This window comes from Orcinus orca, chromosome 14, assembly GCF_937001465.1.
Source record: "Orcinus orca chromosome 14, mOrcOrc1.1, whole genome shotgun sequence".
Lineage (NCBI taxonomy): Eukaryota > Metazoa > Chordata > Mammalia > Artiodactyla > Delphinidae > Orcinus > Orcinus orca.
In genome coordinates, this window is record NC_064572.1 from 32,218,744 (window position 1) to 32,243,988 (window position 25,245).

The following is a 25,245-nucleotide window of genomic DNA, read 5'->3' on the forward strand; positions in this document are numbered from 1 at the left end:
ACCCTCTTAGGGTCCTGGCTGGGTCTGAAAATTAAACTGATAAAAAATACAAATTTATTTAGTATAAGTTTTATGTGACATGGGAGCCTTCATAAGGAAATGAAGACCCAAAGAAACAGTTTGACCTGAGTAGCTAGGTTCAATGAGGAAAGGGAAATCTTACAGAAATATGACATAGGTCAGAGAGTATGAAGCAAGTGTTAACTGGGGAAAACTTAGCAAGGTCTTTTTGTTAGGATTCTTCTGTGCATCCCTTTGTCTTTGGAGATAAATGTGCTCTTTTCCTGCAGATACTTGTGAAGGCACCTCTCATGTGAGGGTTTTATGACCTATATCAGGAGAGAAGGAGAGCGATGGTCAGAGGGACCTTTCTATTTATGCCATTTTCTCAGATTCCTTTAGCCAGTATGCCATAATTTGGTGTAGTGTGTCCTACACCCCCTCAGCATTTTGCCATATATATTTACAACATCATTTCACTATGTAAGGGAATTTAACAATTTCAATTAATGTCGTGGAAATGCTATATTAAATTCTGTTTCTGCAGACACTTTCTGGTGGGTTTTTTTTTTTTTTTAATTACAGATCTCATTTCTCCTTATGAGGTATCTTTATTCCAACCTAAAAGAGAGACTTCATTGTGCATAGCAAGAAACTTAAAGAAAAGATAGGCATGATTTTTAAAATCTTGGGAGAATTAGAAATAGAATATATATTATCCATTGGGTAGAAATCTTGTTGCTTAAAGGCTTCTGTTGAAAGGCAGATTGAATAAAAATCTGAAGCCTGTTGTGGCACCATATTCAGGTGCTGTGTTATTTTTTATCACCTAATTTTGGATACTTTTGGAAATAAATCTAGGCTACTTATTTTTTAGTTTTATTTTTTTATTTTTTTTTGCGGTACGCAGGCCTCTCACTGCTGTGGCCTCTCCCGTGGCGGAGCACAGGCTCCGGACGCGCAGGCTTAGCGGCCATGGCTCACGGGCCCAGCCGCTGTGCGGCATGTGGAATCCTCCTGGACCGGGGCACGAACCCGTGTCCGCTGCATCGGCAGGCGGAATCTCAACCACTGCGCCACCACGGAAGCCCTAGGCTACTTATTTTTGATAGCCAAAGAAATTGAGTAACAATTTCAGGTAATATAAGTTGTTTAAAAAACATAACATACAGTATTTTCTAATTTAGATAAATAGCTTTGGATCAATGGTTTTCTTGGTTAATTTGGTGCACTCCTATTAGAAAGAAAAAGGCGTCCACCCTAGCTATAGCTGTATTCTCCCTATACCATTCCTCCTCCCCCCTCCTTCTTCTCTCGTGTGAGTGACTTAATTCCTTTTAGGAATCTGATCAAATTCGTGAATCCTCTTCTCTGAAAAATACATAAAAATTTCCTTACATTTCAGGGGGTTAATGGATTCCCTGCTTCCTCTCACATATACCTTGCCCTGATTGGGACCCACAGACCTCGTACAGGCTACAAATCTCCTTAGAAAATAAAATTCAAACTCCTTCCTAGTATTCTAAATATTTAACAATTTGTCTTAGAAATAATAGTGTTATTGCTACTCATATAATAATTACAATAGTAGTAATTATAAGAATAGTTAAAATTTATTCTGTGCCAACCTTAATGCCAGGTCTACTGAACCTTTAACCTGGACTAATGGTTATATTATTAATGATATCTCCATGTGGACTGTATCCAGTTTGCATTTATCGTGTGCTTTAGAAAATATCATGTCTTTAGAATACAAATTGAAAGAAGAGATTATAAGCACTTTGATTCTAACACCTTATTTATGTTCACTCATTGCATTCATAAGATATCAAAATCCTTTTTGGAATACTGAATTTATTTTTAGTTCTATAATTCCAGTACTCTCTTTTTTGCTTCTGAGCCTCTTTGTCATTCTTCTTCCACGGAAAATTAACTATCCCACCCAACACCCACCATGTCCCTTAAGTCCTACAAATTTCAGTTTGGAGACAGGTTCTCATATTTCCCTTAGGAGATCATCTTTGGTCACTCTCCAAAGTCTAATGTACTTGCTACTCCCATGTGCTGCAATAACATTCTCATTCTCTCTCTCTCTGTCTCTCTCGCTCTTGTTACCTATCTATCTATCTAAATAGATAGGGTGTGAAGAGAATCCAGGCTGGGGAACACTCAAGAATGGGGAGAAGAAAACAAGCCTACAAAAGAGATAGAGAAGTGTTTCTTTATCTGTTATTTACTACAATAATGTCCAACAGATGGTAAGTGATCAAAAAATATTTATGGAATGAGTTAAATAACGTTACACTAAAATTTATTTTTATCATATCTCAGTGCCCTGTTATTAGCAGCAGCAGCAGCACTCTTTAATAGGCACTACTTTAGGCACTTTGCTTGCATTATCTTATTCAAGACTCACAATAATTCTGCAAGAAATATAATTTCTCTTAGAGTATATAATTTATCATCCCATGACTAGATGAACTTACATATATCTGAGTCTGAAGTTTTTTTTTTTTTCTAGTAGGCCAGAGTTTCCCAAAATCTCTTCTGAGCAATAGATGTTAACAGGTATTTAACAACAAAAATAACTAAAAAACTATTGCTGGGCTAATAGTAGAATTATTGGGAATCAATTTTACTAATAGGATGCATGCCAGCAGGTGAAAGTGGAGCAGTTTTGGCAGGAAAGGAGGCTAACGTTACTAGTTACTGAGGGAGAATGGATTCTTAATAATATTTATGAAAATTTTCTGTTTCACCCTGACTCGCTTGGTACCAAAGCTTAGTCGTCATCTGAGAGAATCAATCCTTTAAGCTTTGTGATATATGCTGTTGTCCTAACCAACTACTTCAGTTTTGATTTCCTCATCACCCTTTGCAGTCTGCTTGTTCCTGTTATTTCCCAGTTTTGACATTTAATTTCTTTTAGTTGTGCTTTACAGTTTTCTTGAAATGCCTCATTGGGTTTTCTTGTATAAAATTTCTTAGGCTTATCTTGCAATTATTTTAGTAACTAGGTGTCATTATTTATTATTCTGTTATGGATTGAATTAAAGTACATAGCATTATTTTAGAAGTGGCTGGTTCTTGAGCATCATTGTCATTTATATTGTGCTAAATATTGCATTTAGGTGACAAAGTGGAAATTCATCTGGAAGGTGAAGTTAATATTAATAGAAATCTTTCCATATGTTGTTAAAGACTCTTGATGTGAAGCTCAAAATGTGAAGCTCATTTTTTCAGCCCCTGTTTAAATTCAGTTGTAAATTTTCTCCTCCTGGTTTCTTACCTTAATGAGGTGTCATCTCTTATCACCTAACTTCTTTGCTCAAAAACCCTCCTGTGCACCCTTCTATCTACAGAATGCCACCTAAACTTCTTTAAGTGGCATTTAATGATCTGGCATAGATCTTTTCTCCATTAGTCTCTTCCCTCACACATAGTGCTCTGTCATACTCCTAACTGACAAACATTTATTTTCCTTTATTTATCTTATTATTTTTGTTAACACTATACTTCTTTTATTTCTCAAACTGTGTGCTAAGGCCTCTTCGCTGCAGACCCAATTCGGTTTCTCAGGATATTTTAAATTTTCTAGGGAAACAGTGACATCTATCAGGTACAGCACAAACCACTAACTTTGGATATTTTCATTTTAAAATTAGGTTGCTACATTCCTTTTGGTGGTATCATATACTTTGTAAAACTGGGTTTCTGTGACTAAAAAAAATAAGCACTGCTCAGAAATTAATGTGAGACAGGAAATGAGGGTGGTGGTGACCAGCCTGATTCCAAGGTTTGAGAATTTTGCAGTGCTAGACAAGTACTAAATTGTTAGGAAATAAATACTTAAGTTGTTTAGAACTAACTACCTAATAAATAGAATTCCTTTTGCCTTAGGGACACCATGATAAAATTCCTAACACAGTAAAGGAGGCATGTGCTCTATGCTTCTACTTTCTTTCCAGTTCATAGCCATTTTTAAAAATTATACCTATTGTTCAAAGACTACTCGATAATGTCACCCATCTCTGGAAGCCTTTTCTGATCCCCCCAGCTGCAATTAATCTCCCTCCTGGGTGTTTTCTGATAACATTGTAGCTTTACTATTGCTGTTAAAATTGAATTCAACTAATTCATTTATTTATTTAAAGTTAACAGTAATGGCTTTCTGGTTCTCTAGTTAGGTGTAGTTACTTACAGTATAATGAGAGCCCTCTCATCCTCTGTGTAAAAGTGAAACAGCTATATTATTAGGTATCATTTACTGAACTAGAGTGCATGTCTTGATAAGTCTGTTTCTAATTCTTAAGCATCCTTACAAGATCACAGGTTATATTATACACATTTTATATTTGAAGAAATTGGAATTTAGCAATGTTGGTTTCTGTCACACTGACATACCTCCTAACCTTTGGCTGTTCTAGTTACTTCTCCTTTTACTGTTGATAGAATCAGCTTTTTGATATCCTCAAAAATCCTATTGAGATTTTGACTGGGGTTTGCGATGACTCTATGAATCTATTAGGGGAGAATTGCTGTTTTAAGAATATTAAAATTTTGGGAATTCCCTGGCAGTCCAGCGGTTAGGACTCTGCGCTTTCACTGCTGAGGGCCCAGGTTCAGTCTCTGGTTGGGGAACTGAGATCTTGCAAACCACGTAGGATGGCCCCCCAAAAAAAACCAAAAAAAAAAGAATGTTGAGTTTTCCAGTTCGTGCACATAGGCTCTCCATTTATATAGGTGGGTTTTTTTTTCCCCCGCAGCAAACGTATATAGTGTTCTGTGCATAGGTCTTGCACGTGTTTTCTTAAATTTTTCCCAATATGTTTTATTTTTTGATGTTATTGTAGATGACACTGTTTTCTTAATTTTAATTTTCAGCTGTTCCTTGGTAGTATATAGAATCACATTAGATTTTTTTCTTGAATCCTGAGACCTTGATAAACTGACTCTTTAATCCTGGAGCATTTATATAAGCTCCTTTGTGATCTCTTATATTCCTTAAGCATGCACAGATTGGTCCCCAGCAAAAGCCTTAAGAGTTACTCTATATGGATTTCAGCTCATTCCTCTCTGAAACTCTTTTTTGCCATTTCAAGTTTCCTGACTCCTTGAACACTTATCTCTCTCTGCTTAATTCAGTGAGAATGCCAGGCTCTGTTTGGCTCCTTCCTCCCTGCACCACAGTCTGGAAATGGCCTCCTGGCAGACAGTCTGCATGATGTCAGGGCTCACCTTCTGTCTTCTCTATCAGAGATTACACTCCAGTTCTGCCTGTTGGCCAATGGCTGAAAATTCTTTAGTTGTTCCCTTTTGCTTTTCTTTTCAGTTATTCAGAACACAGGGGTGGTTCTGGACCCTGCTACTCCCTCAGGGCTAGACTGGAAGTTAAAGATAGGTGTTTAAGGATGTTCTGTCCTTATATAAACAAAGAAAAGTTGGGCAGTTTGTTTTACCCAAAAAAAGGCAGCATATTCAGGTTATGAACAAAGTTAAATCTCTTTTCTAGAGAATCTGACAATGTAATGATTTTGATTTCATATTAGGGACATGGTCATTTTCATCATTTTATTCTCTAGTATACATGTATTAAATGTTTATTGATTGTATGTCAGAAGGGTAGGAAACAGATTGGTCAAGTGTTGGTCACATTGTGTTTGAGACAAAGTTAGTGGTGTACTAAAGTTTTAACAGAATTTAAATTAGTTATACCTCCTTAGCTAGGTTTATTCCTAGGTATTTTATTCTTTTTGTTGCAGTGGTGAATGGGATTGTTTCCTTAATTTCTCTTTCTGATCTTTCCTTGTTAGTGTACAGGAATGCAAGAGATTTCTGTGCATTAATTTTGTATCCTGCGACTTTACCAAGTTCATTGATTAGCTCTAGTAGTTTTCTGGTGGCATCTTTAGGAATATCTCTGTATAGTATCATGTCATCTGCAAGCAGTGACAGTTTTACTTCTTCTTTTCCAATTTGTATTCCTCTATTTCTTTTTCTTCTCTGATTGCGTATACTCAGAAAGCTGTAAGACACTGATGAAAGAAATCAAAGTTAACACAAACAGATGGAGAGATACACCATGTTCTTGGATTGGAAAAATCAATATTGTGACAATGACTATACTACCCAAAACAATCTACAGATTCAACACAATCCCTATCAAATTAACCAATGACATTTTTTACAGAACTAGAACAATAAACCTTAAAATTTGTATAGAGACACAAAAGACTCCGAGTAGCCAAAGCAATCTTGAGGGAAAAAAATGGAGCTGGAGGAATCAGACTCCCTGACTTCAGACTGTACTACAAAGTTACAGTAAACAAGACAGTATGGTACTGGCACAAAAACAGAAGTATAGTTCACTGGAACAGGATAGAAAGCCCATAGATAAACCCACGCACCTATGATCAACTAATCTATAACAAAGGAGGCAAGGATATACAATGGAGAAAAGCCAGTCTCTTCAATAAGTGGTGCTGGGAAAACTGGACAGCTATATGTAAAAGAATGAAATTAGAACACTCCCTAACACCATACACAAAAATAAACTCAAAATGGATTAAAGACCTAAATGTAAGACCAGACACTATAAAACTCTTCAAGGAAAACATAGGAAGACCACTCTTTGACATAAATCACAGCAAGATCCTTTTTGACGCACCTCCTAGAGAAATGGAAAAAAAAATAAATGGGACCTAATGAAACTTAAAAGCTTTTGCGCAGCAAAGGAAACTATAAACAAGACAAGAAGACAACCCTCAGAATGGGAGAAAACATTTGCAAATGAGTCAATGGACAAAGGTTTAATATCCAAAATACATAAACAGCTCATGCAGCTCAGTATTAAAAAAAACAACCCAATCCAAAAATGGGCAAAAGACCTAAATAAACATTTCTCCAAAGAAGACATACAGATGGCCAAGAGGCACTTGAAAAGCTGCTCAACATCACTTAGAGAAATGCAAATCAAAACTACATGAGGGGGCTTCCCTGGAGGCACACTGCTTGAGAGTCTGCCTGCCGATGCAAGGGACACGGGTTCGTGCACCAGTCTGGGAAGATCCCACATGCCGCGGAGCAGCTGGGCCTGTGAGCCATGGCCGCTGAGCCTGTGCGTCCGGAGCCTGTGCTCCGCAACAGGAGAGGCCACAACAGTGAGAGGCCCGCATACCGCAAAACAAACAAACAAACAACAACAAAAAAAACTACATGAGGTATCACCTCACACTGATCAGAATGGGCATCATCAGAAAATCTACAAACAACAAATGCTGGAGAGGGTGTGGAGAAAAGGGAACCCTGTTACAAAGTAAGAGAGTGGCATGGACATATATACACTACCAAATGTAAAATAGCTAGTGGGAAGCAGCCACATAGCACGGGGAGATCAGCTCGGTGCTTTGTGACCACCTAGAGGGGTGGGATAGGGAGGGTGTGAGGGAGACGCAAGAGGGAGAAGATATGGGGATATATGTATATGTATAGCTGATTCACTTTGTGAAAAAGCAGAAACTAACACAACATTGTAAAGCAATTATACTCCAATAAAGATGTTAAAAAAAAAGGGAACCCTCTTGCACTATTGGTGGGAATATGAATTGATACAGCCACTATGGAGGACAGTATGGAGGTTGCTTTAAAAACTAAAAATAGAATTACCATATGACCTTACTATGGGCATATGGTAATTCACCTGGGCATATACCCAGAGAAAACCATAATTCAAAAAGACATGCTCCCCAGTGTTCATGGTAGCACTCTTTATAATAGCCAAGTTACAGAAGCAACCTAAATGCCCATCAACAGACAAATGGATAAAGAAGATGTGGTATGTATATGCAATGGCATATTACTCAGCCCTAAAAAGGAATGAAATTGGGTCATTTGTAGAGACGTGGATGGATCTCTAGACTGTAATACAGGGTGAAGTAAGTCAGAAAGAGGAAAATAAATGTCGTATATTAACGCATATATGTGGAACCTAGAAAGATGGTACAGATGAGCTGGTTGGCAGGGCAGAAGTACTGACACAGATGTAGAGAACAAAGGTATGGACCCCAAGAGGGGAAAGTGGCGGGGGGCGGGGGGATGAATTGGGCGATTGGATTGATATATATACACTAATATGTATAAAATAGATAACTAATAAGAACCTGCTGTATAAAAAATAATAATAAAATAAAATTTAAAAAAATTAAAAAACAAATTATAAACTTTTTAAAATTTTGTATTTTTAATCTTTTTCAACTTTCTTGATTATAACATCTTGATTTATTCAGCTAGATTACTGAGTACTTTGAACAGTGAACATTGCTTCTATTTCTTTTGTGTGTCTGCTTTGGCTTACTAAACTTTCATTTTAGATTGACTAACTTTTGAGTGGAAATCACTGATCAAGAGTAAAGGTGTCATATTTTGTTAGTATGCTGATAATCAGATATTTCCAGAATGTTAGCCAGTTTCCTGTGATGAAATACTCAATAGTGGAATTATAACAACCTGCTGAATAGTTCTATTATTTGTCCATTTCTTGTTTTGCAGGTTCAAGTAGTAGTGATTTGTAAAGGAAACATTTCAATTCATTTAAATCCTGCTTATGGAAGGGTTGGGAGTCATATTTAAGCCCGATAGTGCGTTGATATAGCCCTTTTTTTCACACTAGTTTGAATATGTGAACTTTGATTATAGTTAGGCTGAGTTACATTATAATAACTTCACTTTCACTGATGTTTCCTTTTATTTTGATGGCATTTTAAGTTATTTAAAAAATCATAGTAAAATTTGCTGTTGACTTTGCCTTTTTTTATTTTACTACCTAAAGCAGACATGGTTCATAATTTAACCATGCTTCTACATGAATAAAAGTAAATTATAGAACAACATACAGGTATTTTCTGCTGTTAAATGTATTATTTACCTAAGCATGGTTTAAAGGATTTAAAATCTCTTAGGTATGGATATTGATGCATTTTAAGATATTAACTGCGTCATGTGATGGACTTATTTTAAAAAATTGATTGATAATATTAAAGACTGAATAAGCTAATTTTAAATTATTGTTATTTTTAAATGGAATGTTTGATTTCATTACAATATCTTTAACCCATCTTTTAATTTTGAAAATTTTCTAACTTACATAGAAGTATAAAAAATAGTTAAAGGAACTTCTGTATACCTGTCATAGATGTACCAATTTTCATTTTATTTTATTTATTTTATTTTTTAACATCTTTATTGTAGTATAATTGCTTTACAATGGTGTGTTAGTTTCTGCTTTATAACAAAGTGAATCAGCTATACATATCATATATCCCCATATATCCTCCCTCTTGCGTCTCCCTCCCATCCTCCCTATCCCACCCCTCTAGGTGGTCACAAAGCACTGAGCTGATCTCCCGGTGCTATGCAGCTGCTTCCCACTAGCTATCTATTTTACATTTGGTAGTATACATATGTCCATGCCACTGTCACTTCATCCCAGCTTACACTTCCCCCTCCCCGTGTCCTCAAGTCCATTCTCTACGTCTGCGTTTTTATTCCTGTCCTGCCCCTGGGTTCTTCAGAACCATTTTTTGTTGTTGTTTAAAGATTCCATATATATGTGTTAGCATACGGTATTTGTTTTTCTCTTTCTGACTTACTTCACTCTGTATGACAGACTCTAGGTCCATCCACCTCACTACAAATAACTCAATTTCATTTCTTTTTATGGTTGAGTAATATTCCATTGTATATATGTGCCACATCTTTATCCATTCATCTGTCGATGGACACTTAGGTTGCTTCCATGTCCTGGCTATTGTAAATAGAGCTGCAGTGGACATAGTGGTACATGACTCTTTTTGAATTATGGTTTTCTCAGGGTATATGCCCAGTAGTGGGATTGCTGGGTCGTATGGTAGTTCTACTTTTAGTTTTTTAAGGAACCTCCATACTGTTCTCCATAGTGGCTGAATCAATTTACATTCCCACCAACAGTGCAAGAGGGTTTCCTTTTCTCCACACCCTCTCCAGCATTTATTGTTTGTAGATTTTTTGATGATGGCCATTCTGACTGGTGTGAGGTGATACCTCATTGTAGTTTTGATTTGCATTTCTCTGATGGTTAGTGATATTGAGCATCCTTTCATGTGTTTGTTGGTAATCTGTATATCTTCTTTGGAGAAATGTCTATTTGTGTCTTCTGCCCATTTATGGATTGGGTGGTTTGTTTTTTTGATATTGAGCTGCATGAGCTGCTTGTAAATTTTGGAGATTAATCCTTTGTCAGTTGCTTCATTTGCAAATGTTTTCTCCCATTCCAAGGGTTGTCTTTTCATCTTGTTTATGGTTTCCTTTGCTGTGCAAAAGCTTTTAAGTTTCATTAGGTCCCGTTTGTTTATTTTTGTTTTTATTTCCCTTTCTCTAGGAGGTGGGTCAAAAAGGATCTTGCTGTGATTTATGTCATAGAGTGTTCTGCCTATGTTTTCTCTAAGAGTTTTACAGTGTCTGGCCTTACATTCAGGTCTTTAATCCATTTTGAGTTTATTTTTGTGTATGGTGTTAGGGAGTGTTCTAATTTCATTCTTTTACATATAGCTGTCCCGTTTTCCCAGCACCACTTTGAAGAGGCTGTCTTTTCTCCATTGTATACTCTTGCCTCCTTTATCAAAGATAAGGTGACCATATGTGCATGGGTTTATCTCTGGGCCTTCTATCCTGTTCCATTGATCTATATTGCTCTTTTTGTGCCAGTACCATATTGTCTTGATTACTGTATCTTTGTAGTATAGTCTGAAGTCAGGGAGCCTGATTCCTCCAGTTCCATTTTTCTTTCTCAAGATTGCTTTGGCTGTTCGGGGTCTTTTGTGTTTCTGTACAAATTGTGAAATTTTATGTTCTAGTTGTGTGAAAAATGCCATTGGATCTACCAGTTTTTAGCATTTCAACATTTGCTTTCTCTTTCTTTATATAAATAAATATGTATATTTTTCCCCTGAACGATTTTGAAGTATTTATCCTCTATTTGAGAAATTTAGAATTTATACAATCTTGTTTTCCGATATATTATAGATATTCCAATCTCAGTGATTATTCTAATAGTCTTTTATAGCTGTTTGATTTTATTCTCAGTCCAGCATCTATAATGATTACATGTTGCATTTATTTGTTGTATTTCAAACGGCTTTTCTTGTTCTTTTTTAAATTGTGTTGTATTCCATTGAATGGATTTATCATATTTTATTCAACCAGTCTTCTGTGCATGGACATTTTGTTTCCAACATTTTGCCATTACAAATAATGTCTCAAAGAATACTTCTGTATATGTTGTTTTATATTTGTGGACATGTATCTTCAGAATAAATCCCTAGAAGTAGAATTGGACTACTAGATCATCAGTTACTGTATCTTTATCTTACAGATTTCTCTTTGTTACCTTTTTTTACTTCCTCATCCCTTTAGCACTAAGCATACATGCATTTCTTTTATACTCCAGATATTTGGAAGTAATGTAAGATTTTGATATCTTTTGACTTTGCATATTGAGTATTTTGCTAAAAAGTCTTAGAAAAAAATAGATGCTGTTTACAATAACTAATACAAGTATTAGAAACCTCAGGAATTTGAGCCTAATTATAAAAGATAACATATCAATGAAAAGTATGCATTTTAAAATAAATACAGTGATTAATTTATAGCAAAGAAATTAAAGTTTTATGAGACTAATGAATTAGAATTTTTAATACTGTTTATTTCTGAATAAGTTGTTTGTTTAGTTAGTTGGTTAGTTTTGGCTGCGTTGGGTCTTCATTGCTGTGCAAGGGCTTTCTCTAGTTTCAGCGAGCGAGGGCTACTCTTTGTTGCAGTGCGTGGACTTCTCATTGCGGTGGCTTCTCTTGTTGTGGAGCATGGGCTGTAGGCGCACGGGCTTCTGTAGTTGTAGAGCGCGGGCTCAGTAGTTGTGGCTCGCATCCTGTAGAACACAGGCTTAGTAGTTGTGGCACTTGGGCTTGGTTGCTCCACAGCATGTGGGATCTTCCCAGACCAGGGCTTGAACCCATGTCCCCTGCATTGGCAGGTGGATTCTTAACCACTGAGCCACTGGAGAAGTCCAATAACTTGTTTTTAAAACAACTTATTAGACATGAACGTAAGTTTAGCATATATATATGTGTATATATACACACACACATATATATATATGAAGTACAATATTAATGACAACCACAGCTAATATACATCATCTACTTTGTGCCTGGTACCATAATGCATATACATTAACTTAAATTACTTAATTTAATCCCCAGCAGCTTTATAAGGTGTATTTATAATTTTTTTCCTCATTTACATATGAGGACAATGAGGCCTAGAAATGTTAAGTGACATGGTCTTACTTACGCAGCTAATTAGTGGCAGAGGCAAGATTTGAACCCACACAGTATTCAATATAGATTCTGGGCTTTTAATGACAATGCTTCACTACTTCTATTGGACTCAGTATTATTTTTCTGTATCAAGCCAGTATTGACCTAAGGTCTGTATGACTTTGAGTTCTTAACCACTGTGTTCTTTCTTTCCCTGAAGGAAGTATAATAAGATTTTATGTGGTTGTTATATCAAATTTGTTATCATAAGTGGTGATACAGGATTGAAATTCCATTCCTAACAGCCACAGCTGCTAACAAAGCAACGCTTTTATGCCACCATCCTTGGCAGAATACTGAACTATGTGTACCATTTTTCTGACCCATTAAAATTATTTATGTTTCTCTTTTTCAGTGGATGATTCAGCAGCCACACAAAGCAGCAACATTTTTTGGATGCATCGGGATAGATAAATTTGGGGAGATCCTGAAGAAAAAAGCTGCCGAAGCCCATGTGGATGCTCATTACTATGAACAGAATGAGCAGCCAACAGGAACTTGTGCTGCGTGCATCACCGGTGGCAACAGGTCAGTGTTATTTCAAGGGAAGCACTGTACTAATTGACTGTTTAACCACTGGTAAAATCTGAATTCAAATCTGAGTTTGGAATTTAGACATCATGTTTGTAATTTATTTTAATGTTTAATAAACTCTTCTTCCTAGTATCACTTTTCCTTAAAAAGTTTTTTTTACCTTTCTTGAACCTGTTGTTATCTTCATGAAGCGTAATGAAATGAAAATTTTGAGATTATCAAGTCCAGCCTCTACTTTTTATAATTAGGGTCAGAAAAGGAGCGCATTTTATTCAGTGTTTTGTAGCTAGGTTCTTGCCGAACTGGCATTAGGAAGAATGTTCTTTTCAACATATCCTGAGATTGGAATATTAAAATACATATATACACATATATATTTTTTAAATATATAAAATATTACATTATATCCAGCCTCATATAAATTAGGTCATCTAAAGCATTTCTGGCGAACAGTCATCTGCCCATACTAAACAACTTCCGTCATGGGTAATGCACCACTCAAAAAACAATCTATTACATTTCTATACAACTTCGCTTATCAGAAAGTTTTTCTTTGTGTGAACTTGAACTCTGTCTCTCAGAACTTTCCATGCATTGCTTTTTTTGGTGCCTTTTGCAGCTACGTGGAGGTATATCTTCAGTACATTCATGCTTTGCTAACATCATTATTAGCATACTGCTTATCAGCATGGGCTTTTTTCTCCTTTGGAAAGGAAAAAAAATAATTTTCCTAGTTATTATATTGTTAGAATCACCAAAGATGGTCTCTTTTAAAATGGTGACTCACTAGATACTTTACATCCCTTATAGCTAAAAATATTGTCTGTCCTTCACCATTTCCTATCTCCCTTCTTCCCCTTCTTTCTTATTTGTCTCTTTGTCTTCTTTTCCTTATTTCCTCCCTTATCTCTCCTCCCCTTGCTCCATTCCTCCTTTTTACCTCATATGTTTTTGCTCACTCTTTGACCTCTCAAATGTATGTTAAAGACCTGACACTATTCTGGGCAGTAGTCATTAAATAACTAAAATATAACTTTCAAAAACAATTAGGGTACCAAAGCCATGTTCAAACTTTCCTGTAACTTTATTTTTTGGGTGTAGGAGAAATTTATGATTTTAAGGTTTTAATAAATAAAACCATCAGTTCAAACATTGAGATATACTTATTTAGACCTTTCCCCTTTTCAGTTTTTCTAAAAACCAACTTTAATAGGCAGGTGCAGAGTTTTCCCATTAGTGAGAAATGTGTCAACTTTTGCCTCTGATACCACTCCGGCTACAGTAAAATTGCTAAATTGTTTTTGTATGTTAAGTTGTTATTTTAAAGAACAGGTATGATAATATTAGGTCTTCCATCAACAGCTTAATTTATATACTCATATAATGGTTATGGTGATCAGTATTAATTAGGTGCTATTGGAAGTCAGAAACTGAGGGAAACCCTCGCTGTCTAATTCATTATGCAAATTGTGGAACCTAATAGATTTGGATAAATTGTTTTAAATAGAGCTAGGAACACTAACTTCCAGTGTCCCAAACTCAGGTTAAGGGAATATTCTTCTTAATCCAGGTTCTTATTCTCCACAAACTCTGAACCAGATAGATACACTTGGATAGTAAGAATACCTGTATTTTCTTTTGGAGAAACTATTTAGTTTCCTATCAAAAGAGTAGTATTTTTTTTTATCAAAATAGAGTTTAGTAGCTCATACCAGAAGTATTTGCTTTTATTTAGTAACCATTTTTTTGTCAACATTTTGCAAGAGTCATGATTACTAAAATATTTTTTATAAATTAATTATCCTTAAATTTGTAATATAGTTATTTTGCATATACATGTATTGATGAATATCACTCTTATTTGCATTAATTTAGTTGAGCATAAACAGAATGTATCCTTCAGTTAGTCTGATGGCATATGAGTGAGTACAAATATGTTTTGGAAGAGAATTGATTTATTTTTTTCAAAAGAGAATCTAACCATATTACCAAAATCTTAAGTGATGAGATGATGTATTTGTGGGATGTTTTTAACCACAACTGTTAACTAAAACAAATTTGAAAAATTGGCAAGTTTTTATTTTTAATTTGTGGGTCAGAAGGAGGGGGAAAAGTGTTTTTATTTCTTTGTCTGTAACATAAATAATTATTGTATTAAGTTTAATTGTTGGACAATAATAAAAAGCTCTGTGTGGCACTTGGAACAAGATTTTAAATGTAGTATTCTGCTTAGATTTTCAGCTACAAAACTGGAACAGTGCAAGGAGTTTTCAACTATGAAAACTAATATTAATTTATTCTAGCCCATAAAATGTAATGGTTTTATGTAATGTAAGGTAAAATGTAGTGTATTAATAAAATTAATCCCTCATAGTAAATATGGTCTACATTTATATGTGTGTTTTATAAAATTAATCCCATACCTCGCTTTTAAAGCATTAGATTAAATATCAGTGGATAGTATGTTGATATTTGAAAACTGAAGTTTTTAGTTGCATATATATTTTTTTGTGTGTAACTACATAGTAGCTATTTCTTAACTGCATTTTGAACTATTAAAAATGTAGAAAGTAGATAATTTTATTATTTTAGTATCAAAAGGAAGCTTAAATGCCAGTTTCTCAAAATACCAGATGATATTTAGAGCAAGGATTAATGTCCTTGTTTATCTCAAAGGCAACAGAGAAATCTTGAAAAGTTTTCAGAACAAAAGTAACTTTATGGGCTTCCCTGGTGGCGCAGTGGTTGAGAGTCCACCTGCCGAGTCAGGGGACACGGGTTCGTGCCCTGGTCCGGGAGGATCCCACATGCCGCGGAGCGGCTGGGCCTGTGAGCCATGGCTGCTCAGCCTGCACGTCCGGAGCCTGTGCTCCGCAACAGGAGAGGCCACAACAGTGAGAGGCCCGCGTACTGCAAAAAAAAAAAAAAAGTAACTTTATTTACATTTATTAAAATCAGTATACAGCAGTTTGAAGAATTAAGAATAAAATTAAAACAAATTTTACAAAAATGTTTTTAGTTAACTGTATAGTTATATGACAAGTTTGACTATATGTAAAACTTACTTACTTTTTGTTATTGTTGTTTTAGATCCCTTGTAGCTAATCTTGCTGCTGCCAATTGTTATAAAAAGGAAAAACATCTTGATATGGAGAAAAACTGGATATTGGTAGACAAAGCAAGAGTTTATTATATAGCAGTAAGTATTTGCCTAATTCAAATTTCTGGTACATATTTACACTATAAATTATAGTTGTTAGCTGAGGTACATTTAAAAATAATTGTCTCTGATTATCCTGTAAATTCTTTACCCATCTCAAAGCATATGCTAGGTTCTCTATTACAAATACAGAACAGAAATATGATCATTCTGTGGTAGCGTGATTTGTATTACTTATCTTCAAATATACCTCTTTTTAGATACATTATACATAGATGTTTTTAAACCAAGTATCAAATTCTGTATTAAATCTTAAGGTCTTTGAAGTAATTCTGGAAATTTGTATTTTTAGGCTACTTGTTGTGAATGATGCCATGCATTGTGTGTGGAAATATTATTAGCAATATAAATATTCACTGCAAACAGTTTGAGCTTATTTGATGAAAAAACTTAATTACTATTTATTCCATAGTAATTACCATGACACCTTTTAAGTTAATATTTTAGAAACATAGATCATGACAAATCTTTTAAATATCAGAATATGGGCAGCATGTAATTTGAATTATTAAGCCTTCTGGCATAAAAAATAATTGGTTAAGAATTCATTTCTAAAATAAGACTGTACTAAAAATTCTCCTGAATTAATCACCCTATGAATACCTTGTTTTTATTTAATATGAGTTAAATGTGGCTCATCACAAATACTAAGTAGATACCTATGAAAAATTAAAAGTACTTCATTTGCATATATGGTTTTGATATAACAGCTGCTGCCATTTACTACCTGAGCTGTGAAACAGCTGGTAAGATGCATAAAAAATTGATTATCCAGTAGGAACATGTTTATTGAAAATATAATTATTTCTTTCAGTCTAGTGTTAATGTCTCCTACAGCATGTTTACGTGCACTGCTGTAGGCTTTGCAAGGTTATTGATTCCTCTGTATAGCAAATCCTACCCCTTTATAACTGTCAAGTAAATGCTTACATTGAGAGGATTATATAGAGGAAGGTCATGTTACCAACTATTCAGGTACAGTTTTGTATAAAGTGTAGAGTGATCAGTTTTGTTCAAATTAATAAAATTGAACTACTTTTGAGACTTGTATACTCAGCCAGAAACAAGTATCAAAATGTATTCCAGTTGATATATCTGATTGTAGCTGTTAGCTCTTAGTTTCTGTTTCAGCTGTTTCATAAAAGAATGCTCTTTCACATTGCCAGGTAAATCTATAGTTTGTTCAGAGTTTGGCTATTTTTAAATAGTTCTGAAAATAGTAGACTCACATTGGATACCTGGGATGCTGTAGATGTTGTATATTGTTGGTGAACATTCAACAAATATTTATTCTGCTAACAACTAAGAACATACTTCTTATTCATCAAAATCTGTGAAATTTCTTCTGAAATGTAAAATTATTTCCACAGACTTTCAGCATTTCTTTTAAACCTTTAATTCCCTTTCAGCTCAGAGCATGCAGTCTAGTCTTAATAAGAAAACTGCAAATTTAGATAGAGTAGATATGTATGTCTTTACTTATTTCAAGAAATCAGGTTGGCTTCTCTACACTTTCAGGTTCTGTAGTGTCAGCACTCGTCTTACATCATCATCATAAACTTCAGAGGTTCAACAACTTGAAATTGTGGGAGCTCTTTATACAAAAGGTTCTTGATCTGAAGAAGCAGCTCAATATATCTAACACATTTCCATAAGTAAGATGTCTATCTGCATTACATAAAATAAACTAGATCTACATACTCAACTCTTTTTCTCACTGTTCCATGAATTAATAATGGTCACAAGCGTTAAGAAAATTCAAAACCTTCCTCATTTTCTCTGTCACATAATGCATTGAATCTGCAATTCACAGCAAAAACTTTCCTAATAAAAAGTCGAAATGGAATATGCATATACCAGTATTCTCTTTCGGTTTAAATGAAGTGTTGACATCTTTTTTACCTTCATAGCAGGTGTCCCACTTACAGCATATAAACTCAGTTTTTCCATGTTTAAACTGAATTCTTTGTTAGTAGGTTTTTAGGGATTACTGGTTATGCCAATAGCTAATTACATGTTGAAAACGTAAATCTTAGTTGCTCTTTACCTTTATAATCAGATTGGCATATGTCTGTTTATTCTCTTATATGAAATATTTCTTACACTAGCCCTCTAAGACTATGATATTTAGGAAAGGTTTATGAAAAAGATGAGGAAATTGGAGCCATTAAATTTCTAAACCATATATTTTCTTTTTTAAGCAATATTAATGTGCTGTGAAAAGTGAGAAAATTAGCACTCTAATTTCATCCTGCCTCTTGATATTTGTAGTTATTTTCATTTTATTTTTATATTTTCAGTGTTTAAACATTTGGGCCTTTTTTTTTTTTACTCCTGCTCTGTCTGCTTTACATACTTGTGTTGCTGTCTGCCATTTCTAAAGTTATGGGATATAGTTGTAACACCTGTTTCAATGCCCTTGTCTGCAAATTCTATCATATGTGTTTTTTTCTGGTTCTTGCCATGGCATTGGGTTGTTTCCTCATGCACATATGCTAAAGACTTGGGAAAGCCCTGCAGATCCTGAGTTCTCATTTTGTACCTCTTTCTTCAAATGGCTCTCTCCTTTCCAGTATGCTGCCCTTGCACGTGCTAGCTACCTTGGCTTTCCTGAATGGAGACTACTGAACTCTGTTTAGGTTCTCTCTGCCCTGACTGCAATCTGGAAATTCTCTCTAGGAATTAAGTTTGCATAATTGTAGGGATCACCTTATCTTGTCCCTTATTTGATTACTGTCCAATTTCTCAAAATTGATATTTCCTATATTTTGTCCAATTTTATAGTTGTGTAAGTTGTTTAAATCCATTCCTCATTCTTTTCGTCTTGGTTGGAATTAGAAATTTCCTCTTTGGTTTTGTTTTTCCTTTTTTTTAGATGACTATTTCTGCCAGATTGCCTGACTTTTTCTTTGAATTTGAACAGTCTTAAGGTTGATTCAACCTAAGAAACTCCCTAAATTACTGTTCTAGATTCTATAAAATTATCTAGCTGTCACTTTATCATTTAAAAATAAATTTAAAAGCTCTTAGCTAGTAGATAACTTTTCATCCATGTATAGTAATTTTTCTAATATTATCAGTCAGTCCTTAATAGTGTTTTGGACTACATTGTGAGTACAGTGGGATTTTGCACAGAAATTTATGCATTATTTCTAAAGAGTTTTTAATGAGAAAAAGGTTCCAAGTTTTAAATACATGGTAAAACACTAATCAGCTTGCAAGTTTGGGCTTACATAGGGAGAAATTTTAACTTTAGAGATCAAACAGATATTTAAGAAATAAGTTAACAAAAGCTTCCAGTGCCATGTGACTTACTTTGCATAAACTGTCACCCAATGTGTGTTCTTTTTTACTAATTCAAAATTAAGCACTATAATGGAAGAATAGTGAATCATAGTTTGTCAATAATTGTTTGAGAATATGGGACCAGTAGTTTGAATTTTCCTTTGACTCCTATGCATATTTCCTTCTTTCTGTGATTTTTCCAGTTCCAGTGGCTTATTACAGATCTTCTTTTACCCTGTCTTTAATTTATAACTCCATCTGACTGCTTTTATCTCTTTTCAGTCTACAATCTTACCATTTTGGTTAATACAGTTTTTGCGAGGGTAAAGTTTTAAATGTTACTAATAGTTGCTTCTGGAATAACGGGAGGTATGATCATGGATAATTGGAGGAAACATGGTTTGGAGAAGTGTACAACCTTGGAGGAAAGGAATAGAGTTCCCATATTTGGTAAGAAATAGGAGTTTTTGCATATAAAGGACAAGCAGTAATCAATAACAACTATTTAGGTCTTACATCTCTCACTTTGTTTGTCCTGGTTGGGTTTTCTACTAAAATTCTTAATGACTACATGAGTAATAATTTATCTTAGTAGAACTGTTACTTAGACTCACAATTAAATATCTTTGTCAGTAATGTGAAAGCAATAACTAAATTCATTAAAATGAGTTGATAAATTATAAGAAATCTAGTCTATGAGATCATTTGGAATTTTCATATTAGAAGTTTTTCAGTGAACATTGAATAACAAATTAGAATGAATGTATAATGAAATAATATAATTGCTGTTTTTTTAGGATTTGGTTTTCTTTTGATAGCATTTACTAAAAAATATTCTACAGTATAACATGATTAGGAATTTTAAAAGACATTTGATTATGTTCAAAATTGTATCATCTAGTATTCTAACATTGTCATGAAAAAATTTGAGAAAGGTTCTAATGAAAGGGAATGAATTTGTCTTGTAATGGTGACCTAATAGAAATTAGAGTAATGTACAAGGAAATGAAAGATACCTATTAATTTAATATATATGTATGAGATTTGTACTACTCCCCCCCCCAAAAAAAATCTGGATAGGTGAAAATAGAAAAGTTTTGCTCACTTATGGACAGTTACTTAAACTCATTGCCATAAAACCTTATTACACCATAGAAAAAGCCTTTGTAATATCATCTTGTGAACGCTGTACTATTATAATGAATGTACTTTGGCAAAATAAGTAAACAAATGGATTTTTTTTAAGTTTAAGCTATTTAATTGTGAATGATAATGACTTCATAGGTCACAGTTCTTTATAAAGCATTTAGCTATGAATGAATTCAAGGCATTTTTGGAATTTATTAATCTTCATAATAGTCTTCTGAGATTATTAGTTAAGGAGTTGGATGGTTGAACTACCTCTGACTTTTCATTTTATCAGTGTTCTAAATGCAGTTTTTGAACGCTTATGTATTGGAACTCCCATTGTATTGGTCAAATCAGAGATCATCATTTGGCTTTATTTCTGCATTTTTTTACTTCAGGTTTTTGACTATACTATTCTGGATTGCTTCACTGACTTCATTAGGGAATAATTGTGAATTTTTAAGCCTTTTTAAAAATTTTTAAAAATATCCTTATAGGTGACATTAACTATTACATTTATAAATTCAAAAAATAAAATAAGAAAAATCTGTTTTTTTCCCTTCTATCTGGAGCATTACATGTTTGTATATAATTCCTGACATTTAGTATAGTAGTACACCCAACCCCCGCCCCTCCTTCCAACCCTTATCCGCCGTTCTACTTTTTGTGCTTTCAGTTACCCATGATCAACTTCAACCTGAAAATAGTAAATGGAAAATTCCAGCAATAAACATTTTATAAGTTTAAATTGTGCACCATTCTGAGTAGGCTGATGAAATCTTGTGCCATCCTGCTCTGTCCTTTGTCCAGCGTACCCACACTGTACACTACCTGCCCTTTAGTCACTTAGTAGCTGTCTCAGTTATCAGATCAGTTGTTGCAGTATCACAGTGCTTGTGTTCAAACAACCCTTATCTTACTTCATAATGGCCGCAAAGTGCAAGAATAGTGCTGATGAAAAAAAACGTAGTATATAAAGGGTTCAGTACTGTTGGCAGTTGCAGGTATACACTGGCGTTCTTGGAACGTATTCCCCACAGATAAGGGGGTTGTTGTATATATATGAATCTTTGTCTTGCAGGAATTTAGAGTTTTATGTACCAATTTGATACCCCTTCAAGTAAAGCCCAAAACTATGTGGTAAAAATGTCTATCTTTAGCTTGGATATAATATAGAGACAAAGAAAAAGACTGATAGTTGTATTGCTTCTTAAGCATTAGTATTAGAGTTTAATTTTTAACTTAAAAAATTTTTTCCTTATGTTATTGATGTCCAGTGAGTTACACAAATGATTACTGTTCTTACTTCTTCCTTATTAGAGACAATCTTTGATTCATACTAGAAAATTTTTCAAACAAGAATGTGATTTTTAGAAATTCTATTTGTACTTATTTTCAGTTTGTCTAGAATTTTTTTCTGGCAAGTTAAACTCTAACAGTATCATTTTTTAGACTAATACTTTGAATTTTTATAGATAAATATTTTCTCCAAGTAGAGCAGTTTACTCCTATATTCCTATAATTTTTCTTAAGTCTTACTTTAGCAGTTGTCAAAAATAAAACTCTACTAGGAGGAGGGAATCTATGAAATATTAAAGTAAGGTTATTTTCAGCTAAACAGATAATCTGTTTACTTATAGTAGAAAAGTAAGATAGTGTTGATTAAAGAAGTTTTGGGCTCTAAAGATAAAGATTGGAAGTTTTTGTGTTTTGGATTTGTGACATTATAATAAAGTCTTGGAATTTTATGTGAGGTTGGAAACCACACTACGTGCTAATTGCCTTAGAAGGTAAGAAAATAAACGTATGTATAGCAATTAGTTATTAAGGCAGTAGGTTCTTATATAGAGCCTCAAATGAATTAACAAACCATCTACTGAAATATTTACACTTCAGTTTACTTTATTTATGTATTTCAGACCACTCAGCAATTGCTTGAGAAAATGTTTACTAAATCTCTTTAATAAACATCTTTGAGAGGGAAAATTTATAGACATTGTGATGACAGTATACATTTTTATGTGCTAGTTGTCACATCTTTGAAATTGTACATAAATTGGACATAGTCTAGTATCTGTAGAAGTATATCTGTTTTCTAACATATTTTACTGTATACAATCTTTATAGCTTAATATGATTTAACCCATATGTTCTGTTGTGTCTATTCTTCTAGATAAATTAAATTGGATTTAATCTCTTTATAGCAGCTTTATTGAGATATTTATATACTGTAAAGTTCACTGGTTTAAAGTATACAATTCAATGATCGTTAGTATATTCACGGAGTTCTGCAACCATCACTGTAATATAATTTTAGAACTTTAACATCACCACAAAAAGAAACTTTGTACCAATTAGCAGTTATTCTCCATGGTCCCTGCATTCAATCTTGTATCCACATCTCATAATGGTTTCAGTGATATTCAGGTATTATGGCTATAAATTATATAATTGTTCCTAATTAGACAAATAATGAATTTATATCTTTGTTCTTTGACATATGTAGTGGAAGTCATAATAAGTCTTTTTTGTTTTCTTCCTTATTACCTCTTTCTCTTTTGCAGGTACTCTAAAGAGTGTCTTCTGAGCTTTTGTTCTCATTTATTTGTTCTAGATACAATGTTACCATGTTTTGGGGTCAGTTCTTTAAAATGTCACTTAATTTTTTTTTTTCTGATTTGGCTGAATGACATGTTGTAGATGAAGATTTTAAAATTATATTTAGTAAAGTGGGATGAAAAATGAGAAAACAGTTTTCTTCCTTTCCAGTACTTACTCAGGCATATTAAATCCATATTTGCTGTTATCCAGCTTCAGACCAATACAGGTTTCTCAGCTATATAACAGGGCTCATTTGACTCTAACCTCTTGTGTCTGTCATGTGTTTTCTCTACCACTTGGACATATTCATGTTAACTTTTTCACTGACATTGTCCTGATACAATTAGAAACATTAGCAAATCCTAAATAGTTGAAGATATTCTGAAAGACAGATTGCTGCTTTTCCAAATTGCATTCCTCTTGTACTCTATACAGATTGCTGACACAAGTTTTTCTTTAAATTTTGATAAACCCTTGAACGCTTTTCCCTGTAACTCTCTCCCATCTTTCCCTATAATACCCTTAGCCCAAACATAAATTTTGTGTAACCTCCCACCCCTGTTTAACTCTGCTGTCCTGACTAGTCATTTTGTGTATTCATTTTTCAAAGTATTATTTCTTTCTTCATTCTATAAACAATTTAAGACCAACTTTACTATTGTTGTTAAGTTTAAGGGACATGACATAAACTGTCACAATCAAATAAAATATAAAATGTATAGTAACCCACCAAAAATATTTTGGTTCAATCTTTTCAGAAAGATGCACATATATAAAATAAAAGAGCACCATATATTCTGTACTCATCCTACAAAAATAATTATTTTTACAGATATGTAGCTCCTTTAAGGTTAACATTTGACAGCTATAATAAACTAAATTGAATCTTAAAAATATTATTTTGCTTAAGAATGTTGACTAGCGTTTCTGAGGTAGATTGATGTGCTTAGTGTAGTAGATTTTAATCTTTTCTGAGTTTTGAACCATTCCAGAAAAATTTATTTACTCATAAAATTTTAATATAATTTTTGGTAGTTCATAGATTCAAAAAGCCTTTCTGCTAATTAATGGAGCCCAGTTCAAGAACCTCTGTTATAGTAAATAGTGAATTAAATGATACATAATCCAGTTATAGTTCCATATTAGAAAATGTCCATTCTGGATTTCTAAAACTTTTCTAGTTGTGCCTCTATACTTGTTTCCTTATATCACTCAAGAATTGTTTTTTGTAAAAATATGTTAAAGTGGAGAATCAGACTTAGTGGTGAAATGATGTATTTAGTGCCAGTGATAGAAGAGCAGAATTCTATAAAATTATTCAAATATCTCTGAACCATTTGCTCTCTTTTAAAAATATCTGTATGTTTTCATTACCTGAATATAACCAAAGACCTAATAATGCTAGTGCTTCTTTGTAAATATTCCCTAAAGTCATTTTTATTTCAGTCTGTCAGGGTGGTCATTGTGATGTTTTCAGGTAGACTGTAGCATTTTTACTTCCTCAGATGAGCCAAATTGGGACTATACTTTGTGGAAAGTTTTTTTAATATAGTATGTAGACATTGGTAAGAATCGGAATGTCCACTGACTTATTAGTTTCACAGATGCTTCCATAATACTTAGTGTACCCTTGGGTATGTTAAATTATCATACCCTGACAGCAATCCTGAAACATGCCAATCTTATAAAGCCATATTTCTGAGAACTAAAGCAAGCTTTCAGCGAACCATCTCTGACATGCCATGTTAATTTCCGTAACTATCATTACTGGAAGTGGTAGTATTTCTAAGGCATGGAGAATCTTGATAAATCTACCAAGTAAAAAAATATGACAAAATGTCTACCTTATCACTGGGTTTCCAATTATGAGGTTTGGTTTCTTTCAATCCCAATTGAATCATTTCAAAAATAATGATAAGCATCTTTTTTCTCTTGTCTTGAGTTATAAAATAGTTATTTAGGTGTACAATATATCAAAACAATAACTTAATCTATTTTCATTGTGTCTAGTGTTCATATTATGCATGAAAACCTCATTCTGTCATCTCATAGTATATTTACATATAC

The 25,245-nt window shown here is 33.8% G+C and overlaps 1 protein-coding gene across 8 annotated transcripts in view; it reads left to right on the forward strand.

Moving 5' to 3' along the window:
* Window positions 1-25,245, forward strand: part of ADK (adenosine kinase) — a 485,652-nt gene that overhangs the window by 240,304 nt on the left and 220,103 nt on the right. For all 8 annotated transcript variants that reach the window (XM_033434179.2, XM_004273086.3, XM_049697247.1 and 5 more), the window contains 2 exons: window positions 12,766-12,938; window positions 16,035-16,143. In XM_033434179.2, the coding sequence (XP_033290070.1) occupies window positions 12,766-12,938; window positions 16,035-16,143 (282 nt within the window). The remainder of the gene's footprint in view (window positions 1-12,765; window positions 12,939-16,034; window positions 16,144-25,245) is intronic.